General features: G+C 37.9%; 1 protein-coding gene across 2 annotated transcripts in view; it reads left to right on the top strand.

Moving 5' to 3' along the window:
• Nucleotides 1-22,043, top strand: part of LOC113061620 (semaphorin-4B-like) — a 61,297-nt gene that overhangs the window by 13,464 nt on the left and 25,790 nt on the right. Inside the window, exons 1-2 of one of the 2 annotated variants that reach the window (XM_026230900.1) lie at nt 1,282-1,494; nt 20,080-20,386. In XM_026230900.1, the coding sequence (XP_026086685.1) occupies nt 20,272-20,386 (115 nt within the window). In that variant the 5' untranslated portion in view covers nt 1,282-1,494; nt 20,080-20,271. Of the gene's footprint in view, nt 1-1,281; nt 1,495-20,079; nt 20,387-22,043 lie in introns of those variants that run through there. The other variant, XM_026230901.1, reaches the window with a different exon arrangement.

Raw genomic sequence — 22,043 nt, 5'->3', positions numbered from 1 at the left:
TGGACCCTTCCTCCATGAACACTGCCCGCATTCTCCACCAGTGTCACGGGAGGAGCACAAGACAGACACAGTGGGCGTGGCGTCAGGCCTCGGAGAGGCTTTTATTAACAGAAATCATAAAACAAAGGGAATAAAAGTGGCCAAAGGGGGAAAGTGTCCAAAATAACAGGGAATCTGGTGTCCTCGTCGTGCTGCGGGGTTTGTGTAGGTCGGGCAGTGTTCATGGAGGAAGGGTCCAGGCAAGGGGCGGAGTCCGGCGGCCGCACGCGCTCCCCTCCTAGGTCCGGGGCGCGAGGGGCGGCGGCTTCCCCTAGCGGCCGCGTCTCTCTCATTGGCCGCGGCGCTGGTAGGGGATGGACGGCCCGGCATCCTGGCCCGTCGGCCGTGTAAACGGGTGCGGTTCTCCTCCGGATCGCGGGTCCGGCAGCTCACGTCTTGGTGGCGCGGGAGTCCCTCAACGCTCCCTTCCTGGACCCACGAGGACACCAGTGCGCATGCACGGGGAAGAGACCGGTCTCCTGAGGAGAGGCGCGTTGGGCTTTTAAACAGCGGCGGTAATGAGGCTCCACTTCCTTCAGGTGTGCCCCATCACACGCCGCCAGCCCTGACTCGTCCAGCGCCCCTCCTCTCACACACCCACTCCAGTCGGGAGCCTGGTGAAGGGCGGCGATTTAGGACGGGGTGCCGGTGATAATCAGGGAGGAGGCAGCTGACTCGTCACAATATATATATATATATATATATATATATATATATATATATATATATATATATATATATATATATATATATAAATTTAATTTAATTCACACTGAGGAGGATATATAGCCCTAAAAAATTTTAGGATAGTGGTTGATCATTATGTTTCCGAAGAACTGTTATATTTAGCCCCCCAAATACTGAATAGCCTATTTAGTTTCATTGTTGTTCATTAATCTATCGCATTATAAACTAAACTCTTACTGTGCTTCTAAAGAACACAGTTTGAAATGTATAACTCCCTGCCAACTACCATTTGACTTTTCTTCATATGTTATGAATGTTTTTAACTAGTTCCGTTTTGTTAATCGTGAAAGAAAGTTTAAGTAGCACAACCATCAGAACTGAAACTAAAGGTTAGCAAGAAATCTTGTGATTTCCTCGCAGTCTTTGGAATGATTATCAAGAGCAGTCTACCTCACTCTCTTTTTCCTCTCTCTCTCTCTCTCTCACACTATTTGTGAGCATGAGGGGAGGAGCAGTGATTAAGCCAGAGGGAGGCTTTACTACACCAGCGTGTCAGATACACATTCAGTCACAGCAGCAGACAGGGCACGAGTGTGAGCTCTGTAATACCAATCCCACATGCAGACCTATAAACAGATGATACCGGCAGACTCCAGAGCTGGATCTACTGGCAATCCTTAAAGACTCAGATTTCCATTGGGATTTTTATTTTTATTTAAAAAACATTTTCCTGTAAGGTACGGCTTGGAAACCTGTGTCTGAAAGAGAGTAAGTACTCAGCACTATTTGCTTCAGTGCCTTTAACTGGTTGCTGTTAATGATTGATTTGTGTCTGCGGGAGTGTTTGGTTAGTGTGCAATGGAAAGGTTTTTATAACGCTGCTTTCCCGTTAGACAGACACTCCAGACGAGTGGCGTGGCTGCACGGGGGTTTGTTATTGTAAGGGGCTGCTGGGAAGGGAGGGATGGAGGGGGAGGATGTGTGCTGACACAAGACAAACCCTCAGCTGTAAGACCTTATCTGCAAGGTGATAGCCGGTCATAGCAGATCACAGGACAGCAAGCTCAGTCTGCTTCTGTTTGTATGGGTGCCTCAAGAGCCTCAAGTTTGTTTGGGGTTGGTTTCAAACGATCAGTTTTGCAGGGTGTGTTGCAGTTTGGGTTGGCCGGTGTGTTTGAGCTCTTTGGCAGTTTAACTTGGAGAAGCTTTAAGCTCTTTCTCCTGATCTGTGGAGTTTAGTATCTTTGCGCACACTCTCTGCCAGCAGATGGGAGCATATGTGGCAGGCAGCGGTGTGGTCGTGGAGGAACTTTCCATGAACCCTGGATGGGGCTTTGCAAGTGTAAGGAAAATTTGGAAAGTGAGAAGTATGAGGTTGTCCATTAGAAGATCATGTGGTTTTGGCATCTTTGGAGATCTGTGATTTGTGTCAAGGGCAAGAGTGGACACTGCAGATGTTTGTCGGAAGCACAGACTTCTTGCTTGTTTTGCACTGTTAGTCATCCAAAGATTAGTGACTATTAATACTTTACTAACTAAAGATTAATCCATTTTAGTGAATATGTTCATTTTTGACACATGTGGGTTGGTTTTCTCAGGGAATAGCATTACATGGTAAATGAATTACATGGGAAAACTACATGGTGCTCTTGAATTATAGCGATAGTTTACTCAATAGTAAATATTGTGTAATCATGTACTCGCCCTCATGTCATTCAAAACCTGCCTGACTTATTTTCTTTTGTGGAACACAAGAAGATATTTAGAAAAGTGTCTCAGCAGTTTTTGCCAATACAATTAAAATGTTCAAGATGCTTCTGACCCCATTGACTTTCATTTTATAGACATACATAGTTTCTTTTGTGTTCCACAGTATAAAATATATAATATAATAAATATTTATATGAAGACCCTGGGATTAGTAGTGAGGTCATCATGGATGACCATGTTTGTATTCATGTGAGTGCAGATCTGCACATTAAGTTCATGTCCAAAGAGAGATTTTCTATTCTTTTTAGCCAGCAGCTTGCTGGACAGCTGCACATGGGAGATAACCACTCCAGTCCGAGAATTGAAGGGAACAGTAACAAATACAACAATTTTAGTCATCTTCAAAGAGCTGCATGTTCATGCCGTTTACACTGTAGAACTACTTCTCTGTGAAAACTTTGAGGGAATGTTAATTTTTTTGGAAAAGTTTTTGGAAAGTTTGGTGTGTGACTGAAGAGGTATAGAGGTGGAAAAGATGACATGAAAGAAGAGCATCAGGGAGAGAGGGATGATTGTACTGTTAGCCTTGTCCTGTGTTTTTCTTTGGTCTGATCTATAAAGACAATGGCTGGCAATAGCATTCTGGCTACAGGAGCCTTGACAATGGTCGGCCTGTGTGATGCTGTCAGAAAGTGTTTGGCTAGTTGGCAAAACCCAGTGCCTGTTATATGAATAATACAGAGCCTGACTACAGCTCCTGTCACATGCAATGCAACACAATAAACTATTAGATAAAAGAGTGTAAAAGTCAAAGAGTGAAATTGAATGGACAGTTGGACAAGTTACTTGGCCCTTCTGAAACATTTAGATTTTAAAAAGTAAATACACTTTTAAACCAATTTTAAGCTGGTTTGCTGGTCTTACTTGGTCTCCCAGCATGTAAGACCAGTTGGCTGCTCCGCTAAACTACCAAACACCATCTTGGCCAGACTGGGAGACCATCTTAATATAGCTAAGACCACCAAACCAGAACTGGTTTAAATATTTTTTTACCCATCTTTTTAAGCATTGATTATGCTGGTTTGCTTGACTTAGTTGTCTTAAAATAATCTTAAATCAGCCTACACTGGTTTTGTGGTTTGCTGATCTAAGTTGGAATCCTAGACTGGTCTTAGATGGGCTTTAAACACTTTTCAGTTGGTCAGTTTGTAAGATCAGTTGGCTGATTGCCAACATTAGCTAAACACCTGTTTGGTCAGAAGCTGGTTTGCTGATCTTAGTTGGCTTCTCAGACTGCTTTTTGTATGGTTTTGGGCACTTTTCAGATGCAAAGTCTGGGTTATCAGACTAAGATCAGCTTAAACATGTTTTAAGACCATCTTAAACCAACCAAGACCATCTTATCCAGCTTGCGAGACCATTTTAAATAAGCTACGACCAGCTTGGAAAGAATAAGAATAAGACACAGAAAAAGAACCTGCTGACTTTGTAGTAGCAGTCTGTTACATATTAGGTCAAGAGTAAAAGCAGGACAGATGCAGGCTGTATCTCTTTGCAGTATCTTTACCGAATATAAAGCTCTCCATTCTGAGGCCTCTGCACACCACCTGTTTCCCATCCCAGTCATTAGATCCCAAGGCTATTTTTCCAGCTTTGGCTTTGATTCCTCATGCTTGGACGGCTACTACTGTATATATCTGTCTCTGCATGTGTGTGTTAGTAAAATATTCTTTAACTTGGCTGGATTAAAGAACTGGGTCAGTTATGGGCTCTGGTAGTAGCATCGAGGAATGCAAATAAGCACTAGTCTTATAAGCTTCTAGATTCTTCTGGCAGGAGCTCAAACTCTGCCAAGTGTTTCAACACACTGTTGAGGCACTAACACACAAACACAAACCCATTCAATGTCATTAACTTCTGACAGCTATATGTCTATGTGAAACTCCCCAATGATCTCTGCCAAAATACTTTTGTGCCAAAATACTTTGAGTGATTTATAATATATATATATATATATATATATATATATATATATATATATATATATATATATATATATATATATATATATATATATATATATATATATATATATATATATATACAGTGTATATATATATATATATATATATATATATATTACTGTAATGCTCAACAATTAATATCATTAAAATGGAAAATAAAAAGGTGATAAGAATGCTTCTTTAGAAGAAGGCCTTCCAAAACTATTACTGTGCCCTCCCTACTGCTTGTTTTAGCTAGTCTTTTGGCTGGTTTTAGAAAGGTAAGTCAGTTTATGTATTTATTTGTTTATGTATTATGTATTATGCATTATTATTATTATAATTATTATAATTAATCTCTCAGCTAAACTAGCTAAACTGACCAGGCTTTTATGTGATTATGCTATACCTAAACCTTTAAACCCGCTCAAGATTGTTTGCTGGTCTTAGTTGTCTTAAAAAAGTATCTTAAACCAGCCAGCATATGTTTTATTTGTCTTAGTTCGTCTCCCAGGCTGGTTTAGAGGGGTTTTAGACACTATTCAGCTGGTCAATCGGTAAGACCAGTTGGCTGCTCAGCTAAACTTGCTAAATACCAGCTTGGCCAGACTGGAGACCACCTTAAACCAGCTAAGACCAACAAAGAAGCTTAGGCTGGTCTAAGCTTTTTTTTTTAAGCATTGAGAGCTGTGTTATCCCAATTAAACCCTTAACCCCTTATTGGTTATAGTTGTTTTTTTTATTTTTATATATAGTTTGAACAATCAGAGACTATGATTTTTCAGCTAGTCAGGCCAGGAGTCCATTTGGTCATCCAGTTTAACTAGCTAAACACCAGCTTGGCCAGGCTAAGAGACCATCTGTAAAACTAGTTAATAATAGTTTAAGCTACCCTGCTTTAAAAAAAAATTTCAGCAGAGATAAGACGCATAGCCCACTGAAATAACTGATAAACACATGATGTGCAGGTGACAGACAGTGGGAACGAGAGTCAGAAGCTCTGTCAGGGATCACGTTGCTGAATTTTGTAAAGCAAGCAGTACTTGAGGCTTGGGGGGAGAGCAGCCACTGTGTTTTTGCTCACTGCTGGGAAGTCTTTAAACATGCGTCTTTAAGGACCGTCACAGGCCTCCCCTCTGGTTTTCCCAGTCGTGCTCTCTCTCTATCCCAGGAGCCTTACGTGGGAACTCGCTCCAGAGCTGGAAATAGACCAAACGTTAGTATTTGCCTACTTGTCCTTCTGACCCTGATGAGAGAGAGCAAGCCGGAGAGAAACAGTCAGAAATCCTGTCAGCAGAGGGGGCTTTTTTGGCATGAAACTATATTTGATTTTGTAGAGTACAAACTTTTGGAGTTTTAATAGTCATTCACAGGGGCAATCTCTCTCTCTCTCTCTCTCTCTCTCTCTTTCTCTCTCTCTCTCTCTCTCTCTCTCTCTCGCTCTCTCTCTCACACACACACACACACACACACACACACTTTGACACCTTCTGTCTCACACCTGTTCCTGAGTTTCATATATTATGCAGGTCTATTTTAAACAGACCAGGACAATGAAGCGTGTCCATGACTCTTAGACCAATGAGAATGTGGTATGTGTATGTGTGTGTGTAGATCACATGTGTATTAGTTTGCATGTGTAGTTATAATGGCATTCATTAGTTACCCCACTTGATTAATGGACTTTAACCTATTTGTAACCTCACTGAGCACACTGACATATACAGACGGCCTGTGATCTGATATCTTCTCAGAGCATTCCAGATTGTGGCCGTTACTCTACTAATAAATAACTCCGAGCATGCCTCACCCTGACCACGCAGAGATTCACACCACAACTACTCTGCCCTCCTTCTGCATGCCGCTTTTTATGCCACCCTACTTTTGTTTTGTTTTTTTCTTCTTCTGATACCTGATCTGAGCTGACAGGTTTATTTTGGATATATTTAATGATTTAAAGCTGCTGTAACTTTACAAATATGTATGAGAGAGGTGAGGGCTGCTGCCGCTGACAGTGAGGGAGTGAAGGGATGTCCGAAATAGTGTCAAGCATTTGCTTAGTGCAAGTTAGGATGACTGCACGCTAAAGTTTACACTGCATCAGATAACACTGCAAATACATTGATTTCAGAGAAATGGTTCACCTTATTAACTCGATGGCCCCTGTTGTCCAGCACAATATTCAAATATTCAATAAACATTCTTAAAGTCTGTATTTATTGAGTGAAAAAGATAGTGATATCTGTGTGAGCTGTCCACATTGGGTGGATCTTTTTATCTCGCAAAACTTTGCTGACGTTTTGCTAATGTGACTGCATCCAGTTTCACTGATATGGCTGATTATTTTAATAATTTAATAAGCTTTCAAAGTGTCACATATTTTACCAATGAGAATTTCACATAGAGGTGGGTCCAGCTGTGCCTTCAAAAACCTAATTAGCTATATTGCCACTTGATTTAAAACCAACATAGTTCTTTCCACACTCTCAAAATGCATTTACATATTCATATCCATTAAATGTTCCATTAGAGCTATTTGGGAGCCTTTATATGCTATCTTATCTTACGGTTCTGAGCCATAAGGTCAAAGAGAGTCCAGTGATATCTGTTGTTCATGCAGTGTGCAGTGTGTGTGTGTGTGTGTGTGTGTGTGTAACTGTACAGTCCAGTATGTCAAGTGAAGCCAACTGGAACAATGCTTTAAACCAACAACAGCCTGAAAGCTTCCTGCGTGAAAAGTGCAGGACCGTCCCTAACTTGTGTTTGTATAGAAAGAGAGGAAGTATGTGAGGAAGAGAGATGATACGCTTGCCATTTGGATGATTTATTAAAGTGGATCAAAGATGTGGCATGTTTATAGAGGCCGAGGTCCTGTGCGTGTGCTGTAGATGCCAACTTACAGCTTGATTTATCTCATTTTGCCACAATAACAGCATTGAGGCCTCTGCTGTTCATATGTAAAATCAATCATAACAGAAACTCCCATGAACAGCCATGGTTTTGCATACTTTTATAATATAATATAATATAATATAATATAATATAATATAATATAATATAATATAATATAATATAATATAATATAATATAATATAATATAATATATTTACCAACAGACATTTGTCCATACAGACCATGCCAACTGTGCATCCATTAAAATGCAGATTATTATTCCTCAGTTCTTTGTTCTTCTACCATTTCATTTTATTCCAGCTCAGGAAAATGTCCCATTTTGCCTTTTCTAAATAATGAAAGTGTGTTGACGTTGTTTTCCAAATCCATTTTAAGCCTGAAAGACCTTTTTTCAGTGCTTGAACTTTTTCTGCATCATCCTCTGCTAAAAACTCAGTACTGCTTCAAAGAGCTATGGAGAGATGGGCCTTTATCCTGCTGTCAGGACTGTAATATTAGTGAGATCAAAGCATACATAACAATGTATATGTCTAGCAGCTGAAAATGGCTCTCATGCGTGTCAAAAAAAAAACTTCTGCTATGATTTTATTTTCCCTTTTGATGGAGCATGTTCTGCTGAAAAGGACAGGTTGTATTTCATCATGGCTAAATTTGGGAGTTGATTCAACAAAAAGGTCTTTATCACCTGATAATGATCCAAATTTGACAGATTTTTCAGATAACCTAGAAATGAGTGATAAAATGCAGGCTGTGACTGGTCCTTTCTGTAATCTCAACTTCACATCAAGGTTTATGTCTATTTCCTGGAATCCTGGCTGCACCTAAAGTGTTGGGTGAGATTCTCTTAAACAAAGATGGTCAGCCATGTGGATCATGTCGAACTGTTGGCTGGCACAGAAACACCTGATTCGCATGCCCATTATGCATAATTTCATTTTCATCTTCTGTACGATCAGCTATGACCTGCATAACCTGAGCTGGGTGGTGCGATCACTATTGAATTACAAACTCAGTCACACCTCCAGATGAAACTAGACCATGTAATTCCAATACTTCCTTTCATAAAGAGCCCCTCCTTTAGCATTTTGCTTCCTCTAACCGCTTCAAAATAAAAAGACGCTCATGAAAAGGGTTTCCTTTAAGAAGCTTTTAAAAGAGGTTGTGTTGGAACTTGTTGTTTCATACTGGATTAACTGGACTTTCATCACGTCTCAGCTTGAGCGGTGCCCTTCTGAACACCTACGCTCTAATTAGACATCAATGTTTTGTAAATTGCCAGCTGATCCACCCCAGATCTTCTCTGTGAATTTGGCTGTTGATAAAAGTTACCTTAATTCGACCCAAATATTAACAGGAGACCCCAGTCACAAGTTTTACTTTTATACTTTAAAGTACTTTTAAAATCATTATGCTTTTAATGTGTTAACTAACATACAAAAAAGTGCTTAATTATAATTCTAACTGTAGTGTGTTATTTCATATATTACACATTCAACTTTGAAAAAAAAGAATATAATATAAAGGAATATATCTAATAAATATCTAATTATTTCACATATATTGAACAAATACTGGGAAAAAAAATAGGTCTTTTAAAAAGTCATTATCGTATATCAAATTAATTAAATGAAAAGACATAATAAAGTATACATTTAATACATTTTAACTTTACTAAATTTTAGATTTATTTGCCATTAATGATAATCAGTACATAAGTACTTATTAAATTATATATAAAGATGTATTCATGTCCAAAAAGCATCTGAAGTTCTGCTAATTGCATGAAATATTATTAAACTATTATAGATTTTTATTTCATTTTTTCTTAAACTATTATTTTTTATTTAAGTCATTTTAAAATGATGCTGAAGTGCACTCTCTTTCCTCACACAGAAAAAAAAGCTAAATATAGATTTCTCATGTGTCTAGCATTATGCTAGAAAGCTGCCGCTTTGATTGACGTGACCCATGTCGACCCTATTAATTATGGGTCAGTCTGTCCTCCAGGGTCACAGCCCGTCGTCTAGGACTCAAATGTGCGTGGATGGAATTTACTTCAAATATCTGAGTTGAGAGGGATTGTTTGGATCACAGACATGATTGAGATGCCACTGCCGTGGTGACGTTGCCCTCTTTGGCCCTAGAATGAGCGGTGTTTTATTGAGCTGACTGCAGTGAGATCACCCACCAGTCGGTGTTTGCACGGGGCAGACTAGATGAGTGGTTTAGTTACGGCAGCCTCACAGCCCCAAATGACCCTCAGGTTTCTTTTCTAACAGCAAGAGCACTGCATGAATAAATCCCCACCATCGGTGAATCAAGAGCTCCTGCTAATAGTCAAAGTGCTGATCCAATTGCATAGTGCTGCTGATAGATTTTACATGCACCGTTTTGATGAAATATGTGGAAAATGCGCAAAGATTTAATCACAGTAATGGGTATTTGAATTTTGTGGTTTAAAAGCACAAAGTGCATTTCATCTCACTGACGAGAGCTCTTGTCAGACAGAGCACAGACTGACTGCAGTGTTGGGACTCACAGCTATAGAAACAGATTGCTGCAGTCTTTCTGCCTCGATTCCGTTGTTTGTGATTGGCATACTGTCACTCATTCAATCTTTTTGCTGCTTTTGGGTTGCTTCCAAGTGAACAGCAGCAATTAAGGGTCATCAGTCTTTGCTTAACAGTAAAGGTTTAATCTGGATACATGCAAAAAGCCCACACAAAATGCTTTTTAGATTGACTATCAGCTATCTGATTCAGCAGAATGTGAAAATGCAGATCGAAGAGATGAGTGAGCTCTGCATGTAGACAAGTACAGTTCATCGCCATGACAGATAAAGGTCAGAATTCCATGTTAAGTGCTATGTAGATTATTCTATTACATTTTATTTTAATTATATTTTACTTTATTTTTTACTCTCACTTAATTTAATGTTATTTTATATTACTAGCACTCATTTGATTATTTTATTAGTCTTTTTTATTATTTTTATTTGTATTTTAGATATTCTGACACTTGTTTTAGGCTTCACATGAACCTGAAAGCAACATAATTCTACAGGATTCTGGATTTGATTTAATTTTCTTTTTATTGCTAAAGCTAAATTGACCCCTTACATATCATTACTAAATTGCTTACTAGTATTTTGTTACAGACTTTTTACAAGTACAGCATAACATTTTAAAAGAGATCTGTGCTCAACGATAAGCTCCATCCTCAGACAGTGCATCTCAGGCTATATTCTTGTTTGGGTTACATTCTCTCAAATGCTATATTGATCCCATAATGCAATTCCATTGTGCAATATGTTGTATTGATTATGTAGGGGTATCATGTTGCAATGGTAAAGTATAAATAAACCATTTGCTCCATTTCTCTTTACACACAGTTTTAAAGAAGGCTGGACAGTTAGGTTCAGACATAACTACACCATTACAATCTCACAAAGCATCTTTATCCATTGAATCAAATGTATTAACAAAAAATATATTTTTTCTTATATAGTAGATGTTTCTCCAGCATCAGATTTTTTTATGTTTAGTTTAGCATTGATGATGTATTCTGCAGATGAATAACCATGAAACCATAACAAGCATGTAGAATATTACTGAAAAGCCAATAGGGCCATTTACAGAAAGGTGTTGAGTCGCTGGAACTTCTAACACCCACTCGCTGAGAAGCGCGTCCGTGCACAAAGACTCCCTCTGATTCTTGAATGAGTAATCAAGCTCATGACTGCGACTAGCACTAACACTATAGAGTGATATCAGAAAGAGTTTTTACTGGCAGCTCTGGAGTTAGAGCTCGCGTATTAGGAGGGTTCAGGAGGCGGCACTGGCAGTGAAAGACAGTTTGAGCGATGGGAGAGATATTGACGGCCGTTAGGAGGGGCCGAGTGCTCCGAAGGCCCCCTTGCATGCACCGTATCATTGGCCCTTTGATGTGATTGATGGCTGTAACACACTTACCAGCACCCTAAACATCTGTCTTATTCATGTTAAATCCCAGGAATGCAAGCATCTACTCCATGCTGCACCATCTATAGCAGAAAACATACAATACAATAAAAGGATACCACCATCATGCTTTGTGAATCACGAGTTGGCGGGTCTGTATCTACAAAGTAGTAACAAACTGCAGGATAAAAGGAAGGAATACATTTCAAATCGTTTGGATGATCAAGCTTGTATTCAAAATCACAAGCAGACAATGAAAATAATTTGTCCTGCCTCACACCATAATACAAAATTAAGCTTTTATTTATTTTATTATAAACTTTTTTTCAATGGATTATTTTCTTATAAAAAGGATCAGGCTTATTTTTTCTTGATTTAATTAACCATATCCAAAGCCTCTGCTTTGCCTTTGAATATTAGTGGTAGAAATATCAGAATAATATATTTGGGACTTTAGCTTAAAAGTAAAATGATTATAGTACTGCCAGCAGCTCAGGCATAACAGGAAGCAGAAGTAGCACAGAACTCTGAAGTTTGCTCTTATCAACACTCAGGCCAATATTAGCACCACTGTACTATGTACCAAGACATAAAATCAGATGGCGAGATAATGCCAAACAATTGGAAACATTTAGAAAATGGAAGTAAAGTGGTAAAGCAAGCCATGACCTACTTTCAAAATCAGACTACTTTCACGGCTCTTTTCACCTGTGTCACGCAAACGTCACTCCATGTGTTTTGGATTCGGCTTAACTTCTAAAACAGTTGGCTAGGAAACTAATGGATATCACAGTTGAAAATGTCTATACCTTCACTAAATCTAATTTAAATAGAAATGTTTTTTTTTTCTAATTTAATTTGATTTTTTTGTATTAAAATTAGATACAAATATATCAATAATTAAAACAAATAATAATTATTGATATTGGATTCCGGGACTGCAGGGCACTGGCATTCTTCCAGACTGGTTTGTTTTATACTGGGATTCCTGGAGGATTTAAAGCAGAAATATTCTCCAGTCCCCTGATAACCATTGTGTGAAAAACACAACTAATATCTATGCATTCTATAGTAAACAGTGCAGAGAAAATAGGCTGACAGTTCCATGGCCTAACTGCCAGAGCTTTATTAGTGAACATCTTTGTAATCGCCAAGCACACTGGTGTCTCTGTTGATGTTAGGCTACAAGAAAATGAACTGCCTCAACAGAAGATCATTACTGGACCATGAGGTTTAGCATGAGACCCCTGTACTAAAACTTCAACTAAAAAAAAAATAAATAAAAAATGTATAGCCTGAATGCACTATAAGTCACTTTGGATAAAAGCGTCTGCTAAATGCATACATTTATTTATTTATTTTAATTTAAATAAAAAGCAATTCAAAATATTATTACATTTATAAATAATAATTAAAAAAATATATGTCAATGATACCTAAACAACACTGATCCTATGTAATTAATAAATTAATTTGTTTGTTTATTCATAACTCCATTTTACTTGGAAATGGTCTCTATTGACTTAATGGTGACTTAGGAGATGGTCTTCATACGCTGCCTGTTAAGTTATTGCCTGACTGGGCATCAATGTTAGCCGCCTTTGGTTTTCAGACACAGCCATGGTTTAAAACAAATTTTATTTTATTTTATTTTATTTTATTTTATTTTATTTTATTTTATTTTATTTTATTTAAATTAAATTAAATTAAATTAAATTAAATTAAATTAAATTAAATTAAATTAAATTAAATTAAATTAAATTAAATTAAATTAAATAATTTGATTTGATTTGATTTTTGTGTGAGGATGCATGTGTGAAACCTAATACTGAGCACCTCCTATACAGTCATTGCTTATTTTAGAAATACTTATTTGAGCAGAAATCTTCACACGGAATCTTCTAGAATCCCATTGTAAAGACATATTTAAGTTACACAACTACAATGAATGTAATTAAATCCTGCGCAGCTTAGATATCAAAGGAAGTGTTGGCATGCATTATTTACTTGAGTAATTACAGAGTATCTGTTATGCCAGCTGCTGCAGCACAGAATGAACAGTTGTTGTTCATAAAATAAACATAATGAAAAGAAAAACAAAATGCTGTAAATAATGTAAAGGAGGCCCATTCTGCATCTTCATTTTAATGAAATGTACTAATATGTGCCTAAAAACCTTGGATTGGTGCCTTTTTAATGAAAAACTTGCAACCCCAGGAGACTCTAATTGTATTGCTAGCTTCAGCATATTAGATTGCATCTAAAGAAATATACAAACCAAGTATTGACTTAAGAACCCTTTACCTTTTTTCAAAGCAATCTTTTTGTATTTGAGTTTGGCATTCTATGCATCATGTCTCCGATGACTTAGCTTAGTGCTGAACAGATAAACTAAGATGAGGCAAAGATACTCCCTTTGCTCAAACAGGACTGTGAGAAAGAGAGAGCTCCTCGTGGATTAAAGCCACTTCCAGAATATCATGGAGGTTACTTCCCCTAAGGATGATCCACTTACAGCAATACTCAAAGAGAGCAGTCAACTAATAAGTGTCCCCTGATGTACATTTTATAAACTTTTTCTGAAGAAACAGTCAGTAACTTTTTTTTGTTGTTTATTTTGCACTGGATAATATGGAAGTCATCATGGACTTAAACTGACATAGCATTTAATAATGACTTTGGGCTTGTAGATTTGAATAAGTAATTATAATTTCTTGTTAATTGAATTTTAGTAGATGATTATAAATTTGACTGGCCACTAGTTGTCCACATCTCTCCCTTTTTTTCTTTATTTCTTTCTTCATGTGAGAGATTTATTTATTTATTTTGGCCAGTTTTATGAGTGAGACTTTTTTTTTTTTTTCAGAAGAATATTAATAGCAGATTGCTTATTTTTCTAGCAATATCTGGCAATTCTGAGTATAAATGGCATTGTATTAATGTGTTAATGTACAGTCAGACTATGATTCATTTTATTCTGTGAGTGAAACAGGAGGATTACTGAGACAAAGTGCATAGTACACACACACGCACGCACACACACAATTCAATTTATGTATTTATTAATACTAATGATAATATTTATTTATTTTAATATTTATATGTATTTTTATGTTTCGTTTTATTGTTTGTTATTTTTATATATAAAATATAATATTTAGCATATTCTAAAAGTACAACAATAGGACTGAATATGATTTATAGACTAGACCATCTTTTGTTTGGGTGCCAGAAAAAAAAAAAAAAAGGCAGAGAGATCCTGTTGAAGTAGAGAGTCTGTGAGTCCGCCAAATCACTCTCTGTCTACACATTCTTAGAAATCATAATCTAATAATAATAATATTAAGTGAGGTGCTTTATATGATTATCCTGTTGTAATTTGGCACTTGTGGGGGAAAATCTAAAACACACTGAATGCAGCCACCCATTGAAATGGCAAAACTCCACCTGTTGCATTCTTTTAACTGAGATTCTGGCTTCTCCATCTGAGGAGCTGTTTTATATATCCTTTTCAGAGAATAGCATTTCTTTGTAATAAATTCCAACGAGGCTGATTTCTTGGAAGGCCATGGCAGTTCTTCTATATACCGCATGCTATTGAGAAAAGCTTTGTTTCTTTCGAAATAATCAGTGGGGATGCCATCAGAAATGAGTCAATGCTGTGACAGTAGCAGCATTAAAGAGACGTGACATACAGCCAAGTATGGTGACCCACACTCACACTTCGTTCTCTGCATTTAACCCATCCAAAGTGCACACACACACCGTGAACACACACAAACCGTGAACACACACCCGGAGCAGTGGGCAGAGATTTAAGCTGCGGCGCCCTGGGAGCAGTTGGGGGTTCAGTGCCTTGCTCAAGGCCACCTAAGTTGTGGTATTGCCGGCCCGAGACTCGAACCCACAACCTTAGCTAAGAGTCAAAATCTCTAACCACTAGGCCACAACTTCCCCTCCATTACAACTCAATATTAAAGTTACTCAAATTGCACTTTGGCATTCAAGTTCATCTGGTCCACACATTCTTTCTGTCCAGCATGAAGTAGTATTTGCTAAAGACCTGAGTGGAAAACTCCGGGCCTTTAATCACAACTGTAAGAATGCTGACCTGGATTCAGTTATCATGTTACTTTAACCAGTATAATTAAATATGCACTGAAGTTTAGAGCAAACCAGAAACAGCTCTTCATTTAAATATCATTTTACCTGACAAAGAGATGATGGCATTAGCAGGTCTTTTCACCGATGCTTCTGTGCCGTTCTACATTTCACAGACCCCACATCTGTTATGGAAATTTCAAAGCAGGAGCGAGAGGGCAAAATGAATCCCTGCTAGAAATATTTGCACATCTGACTCTGTCCCCGTTAGAGGTATTTTACTTTAGAGAGACAGCGTTAATGATATTCCTGGGCCATTTCATGGTCATATTTTACATTTACCCGCGTTTATCTAGATAGGTCAGCCATTTAATTAAACTAAAATCAAAATGTAATGCTTTGAGAAGTCTTGCCTGAAAAAATGAACTTGATCATTTATGGAAGCTCCTTTTTAAACATGTTCAAACTAGCCAGATTTTTTCCCCCATTTTAATTTGCCTATTTAATAAGATTTTAATTGGGCTATTAAAGATCTTTGAAGGAACATATGGATGTAATTAAGGCTGGCCGGATCACCCAGGGAGGAGTGGGCCATTAATTACTCTAAGCTGGGTCTTGGGATCAGCTCGGAGACGAGGACAGTGGAAAAGTCCACGGTCTCAGAAAACCCACATTTCATGATTCGCTCTTCCATACAAGTTAAATACTAGATTAGATACTTATGTTGAGCTTTACTCTCATGACATAGTGCTTATGAACAGGTGTCAGCTTTACTTCCTGTGCCTCTGAAGGGTTTCGGTTTCGCAATCACATTGTTTGCACATTGTTTCTTTGATTCAAAGATGTCGAGATGATCTCAAAGTTTGCAGAACTTATGCAATGGACCATTTCATCAGGCACTTTGAGTGCAAAGAGTCATAGTTCTGTCCCACATGTGCTAGTTATTCTTTAGAGTCCCCTTGAGTCACGACACATTCCTCATCTTACACATCTGCTTCTGCACTCACACAGCCACGGTCACATACCCACACGCACACTTCTACACACAAAACTGCAGATTTGGTAAATTGTAGAAGAAATTAGCATTCTCCGTTTCATCAATACACTTATTTTACAGTGTAATTTTAGTTTCACTCATTAATACAGTCGTTGTCAGAATTATTGGCACCCAAAATTTCTTGGGGTACCAATAATTGTGTCCAATGTGTATTTGAAGAAAAAACATTGAAAAACATTTATTTCGTTAGGAGATTTCCCCCATTTTCAATTGTTTTAGTTGAATGAAACTTTAGATATTTGTGATTAAACAAATAAAAAATAAATAAAAGATCAAAATGATTAACAATGCAGATTTATTTTCACAGGCTTCTTTGATCATATTTACCAAGGGTGTCAATAATCCTGACCACGACTGTTTATATTCATAATATTAATATTGTTTTTTCATTTTAGATTTTCAGTTTTTCCGTTTAAATTTTAGTCATGTTTACTAGTTTATTTTTTATATCGCTTTTTAATTGAGATTTATTTCAGTTTTAGTTTTTAGTCATTTTTTTCTAATATTTATCTACATAATTTTCAACTTTTTTTATTTATTTAAGCTTATTTGGTCAAGTAGTTAAAAATTTTGAATAGTTTTAGATGACAATAACAACTTTGTGAGTCTAAGGATGTTGAGCTTTTAGGTTATTTTTTTATTTACTTTTTTCGTCTTGGAAGTGGAAGATACTATTGCACACTTATCTAAAGCATTAATCCTCTGGCTTTGCTTCAGGATATTTTTATCTCATCTGAAAAGCCAGATAATCTGGACAGCTGTTTCTGTAGTAAACTATTTCTATTTTTATGCTAAGACAGGAAGTGACATTTGACCATTTGCCGCCATCTTCACATATGGCTCACAAACTGCAAAAACACAGAATTATTGACTGGGCATTGACTGAATAGAGATTATTTACGTAATATTTTTTTTCTTTTTTTTCTTCCCTTTCCTTCAGGAGATAAGTATTAATACTGGCACACTAGTTTTATATTGTCTCATGGGGGGGATTATTTAGAGGACACTTTGTCCTCAGATTCTTCCAAGAATTACCCTCCAAATGTATCTGAATTTGTTTTCAAGTTACAAATCGTATTAAAGTCATGCTACTATTCTGTCTATTTGAGCTACCTTCAGCGCCCTACTTCACCTCCACACGTTCCTCAGCAGCATTTATCCTCTTCCTGTCAGAACTTGAAATTAATGAGATCACATCGCCATCGGTCAACTGGGATGTCACTCCAACGTTCCCTGTGCTAGGAAGGCTAATGGGGCTTTGTAAGCGAGCCTCCCACACCAGTATGGCTAAAGCCACAGCCTTGACCAGTGCAAGACACATTCCACCCCAGCATATGGACAGTAGCAGGAGGAGTTTGACCTTGTAAAAGTATCTCTTGCCTGAGCGGAGATTTTGTGCACATTTCATAGCTGTCAGTGGTGAAACAGTTTAGCAAATTCCAAATATACATAGAATTTCCTTTCAAGGTTCCATATTTTCTGTAAGTGAAGATATCTACTGTAGTTCAGGTTAAACTTGCTGCATCCTTTTTGCTACTTTGTTTGATATGTGCCACATGTTGTTCACAGTTATAGGTAGATACTGCTTAAACTGTGACATAAATCTTTCATTATTATACATGAACTGTTTTGTGCCTTTAGGCCTTTTCTGATGTTGATAAATTGCAACCATCAATGATTAAACAGTTCTTCAGAAGATACTTTTTGGAAATCTAAACCACAGTCCCTTGTAATCAGTTTATCTCCACATGCTGTGCCAATACAGTTTTGAGATGCTGTTTAAACAAGCAGCAGTTTTCCCATTTGGGCCCTGAATCTTCCCAGTGGGAGTCCAAGGTCTGTCGTGCTCCAGATGGAAAAGAATCCTTGCTTCTGCTCTCATGTTGTCTAGATTAGAGCAAAGCATCCTTACTGTTTTGACAATTGTACAGTAAATTGGCCTGCAGTATCACTCTTAGAGCTTGATGACAAATTACAGTGCTGGTACAATTTTGAAGCTTTTTGAGGTAAAGCACAAATAGATATGAAGATCTGCAGAAGATGTACAGCCATCCACATACACTCAAACTTTGAGGTTACACCCAATTAAAACTTAGTAATTACACCTCTGTAAATTTTATATACTTGTGGCATGTATGTTTTAGACATATGTTACATTCAGATGTCTAGCAAAAGCCAGACTGATTTTTTCCTTCTTCTTCCTCTTACCCTGATGTTACCACACCCTATTTGTTAGCCCTTTACTGTTGGCAGTTCATAAAAATAAAATATACACATTTGACGTTGGTATTAAATCTTAAACCTAAATGGGAATTGCAATTGGATTAGCTTTGTGGTTGTGCTTAAAATGCTCTTCTATACAGGCAGAGTAATGGAAACCACTTAAGTGTTAGCCCGCTGACATATTGGACTGATGACAGGGTTGGGTTCTGTGCAGTAGATCACATATCAAGTGCAAAGCTATTCAGCTTATTTACAGTCCATTTCATTTGCCTAGCAGCCAAACTCCACGTATGACTTTACCTTGCTTATCTTAATGGAAGCCAATGAGGTTATCTTAGCAGGAGGCTGGAAATTATACATTTTATGGCATTACATGAATATCCATTCTTAAAACAGTGCTTTATGGAACGGAACAGATGAATGATGGTCAGTGTGGGTGATTATGGTAAAGTGGGGTCATCTGTTCCTTGAACTTTGTAAGCTAACATGTAAACAGAGAATGAAGCACTTTCCATTGTCTCATTAGTGAGACCACCACTTCCAGGAAGTACTCATTTATTGCCTTATCATTCTTACACCCTACTGAGAAAACCGGCTTACGTCAGTAGGTATGTTCATGATGGTTCATTCTGGTTTTTGGTGTTAACCAACAAATGCAAGTGCACAAGAATGGTCTTTCTTGTGATATTCATTGATCAAGGAATGGCTTTTTACTTTGGAGACCAGCAGTGGAGGTCTTTTAAAAAGTAAAAGGGCACTTTTCTGCAAACTTAGCCCCAAACATGCTCACCTTAGCAGTTAGCGCTGATAGAACACGTACATAGACCCCTGCTGAGCAGTCAGTAAATATGTAAATTTATGTCCCTTAAGGCAACATATTCTCATTCATGCAGCAATTCTTGGCACAATTTAAATCCTTGCTGATGATTTTTCAGCGATATAAAACCACACGTAGAGTTGACTATACAGGTAGGAGACGGCTGGTTTGCACTCCCACATCTCCTGGTGCTATTAAGCATGACCTAATGCATCTCGTTCATACTGTATTCTGGGTTTAACGTACCGTGAAAAGGATGTTTACTTCATTTAGAAATATATAAATGCTTGTGAAATGAATTGTATACACATGGTCTTATCTAAGTCTAAGCTTTTTGTTAGTTTTAAAGGAGTTTGGGCAACTTTTCGCCTTTCAGCGTCCCAGCTAATCCAGCTTTGGCTATCTTAAACTTAGCTAAAACCAGCTAAGGCTGGCTTAAGCAGAGTCGGTCCTAACTAAGCAGGTATATCAATCTACTTATACAAAAAAGTATAAACTCTTTTGCTCAAATGGTAATTAAATGTTTTATCTCATTTTAATGTGACTACTCTTGTGACTTGTTTGTTACAGATTGCTAAAAAAACCTGTGTGGAAAATAACACAAGCACATGGAGACAAAGGTGACCACCGGTTCTCACATCAGTACACGGCTCTCCTTTTCAGGAGTTTGAGGAGAAGAAGAGAAATAAACGAGCGAGGGAAAAGATCTTCATGAGCACCAGAAAATCCAGCGATAAAACACACTGAGACACAGGCAGCAAAATGTGGACACAGAACATGACACGTGTCTCTTTCCTATATCTCCTCCATGTTCTCCTGGTTGGATGGGGTCAAGCAGCAGAAGACGACGTCACCCCTCGCCTCAGTTTCTCTTACAGTAAGTGCACATACAGACACATGCACAACTCACTCTGCCCATTTACCGAAAGTGTGTAAAAGAGCCGACCGGTACGAGACTATAAATAAAAGCTGATGTGGAGTCGACTTAAGAGCTCTGAGGGAGCTATGGGCTGAAGACCCCTCTCATCTTCCACAGACAGTAGCGCTTGCTGAAGTGTTGATAAACAGAAAGCAGATATCAAGGGCTGATTGGTTCGTGCTGGCCTCTGGCGTGTTTGTATGGAGGTGGATTATCGCGTTTACAAAACCACAGTGCCTCTGCGAACATAATGTGCAAAATACACATGCATGTCCATGTCAGTCATCGAAGAACAACAAAGCATCTATTTAAAACTGAGTGGTCTCACTGTTCTTTAACAGCATAATACAGCCCCTCTTGCTCATAATGATCCCTTAGCTGCATCTGTAGCATAACATCTGTCATGTTAAAGACAAACCACTTCCTTTCCCGTGAATCGCAGGCGCTTTTGGGTGCGTCCATTCATGTTTTTGCAGGCTTCGTGCATTGGGAAGAGAAGAGGTACAATGAGTCTGTAAACACAGTGCTCTATGGTTTATTAAGTTACTATGGTACTATTGATTGTGTTAGATGATAGTTTTCATCACTAAGGTACAAGGCCTTTGTGAAGGACAATGTTGACGCCTTTTTGGACAAAAGCATGGTTTTTGTTAATGCAGTGGCGTGCGACACATAATTGTTTCTAATGTAATACATACAATCGCACACTGCGTAGTTCGAAGTGTCATGAGACATAACTCTTGGGCTTGCTGTGTTTCTCCTGTGTGTCTTCATCATGTTGGACAAAGAGTTTAAGTCAACCTATGTTCACATCCACCTGCGCATCCTTTCCACATTTCCTTCTCACCTTCATTTAAACTAACTCAGGATGAGATGGGGGTTTTACTAAACCTACTAAACCTGCCTGAACATGTTGACTGCCTCTTTTGAGGGTCTCCCTGCATGGAGGTCTTGTTCTTCTGCCAATATACAAAAGATTCATTATATAGATCTCTTCTCTTCTCTTCTCTTCTCTTCTCTTCTCTTCTCTTCTCTTCTCTTCTATTCTCTTCTCTTCTCTTCTTTCTCATTTTTTCTTGTTTTCTCTTGTTGTCTTGTTTTATCGTCTCATTGTCTCTTCTCATATTCTCTTTTCTTCTTTTCTAGTTTTTTCTGACCTTCTCATTTTCTGTCGTCCTCTCATCTTGACTCGCCCTTTCTCTTCCCTTCTCTTTTTTTTTTTGTCACATTTTATCTCTCATTGTCTCATCTCTTTAATTGTCTTCTGTTCTTGTCTCATCTCTTTTCTTTACTTCTCTTTTTGTCTTGTCTCATTTCATCTCTTCTTTTTCTTATGGTCTCGTCTGGTCTCTTGGATGATCTTCTCTTCTCGTCTCATCTCTTTCTTTGCCTCTCTTTATGTCTCTTCTTTCTTAGTCACTTTTCACTTGTCTTGTTTTGTCTCCTCTTGTGTCTTCTTTGTACTCCCATCTTGTCTTGTCTCTTCTGTATACTTTTTGTCTCGTCTCTTTTTCTCTTAGTTTCTCTTCTTGTCTCATTTGTCATTCCTCAGTTCTTTCCACTGGCTAACATTTTCTTGTAGCGCTTTGTTTCTCTTGCCCTTTGCTGTTTGTTC

Source organism: Carassius auratus, chromosome 43, assembly GCF_003368295.1.
Source record: "Carassius auratus strain Wakin chromosome 43, ASM336829v1, whole genome shotgun sequence".
In the NCBI taxonomy this organism is placed as follows: Eukaryota; Metazoa; Chordata; class Actinopteri; order Cypriniformes; family Cyprinidae; genus Carassius; species Carassius auratus.
The sequence above is the reverse complement of the archived record's forward strand: the minus strand, read 5'-3'. Positions and strand labels throughout refer to the sequence as shown.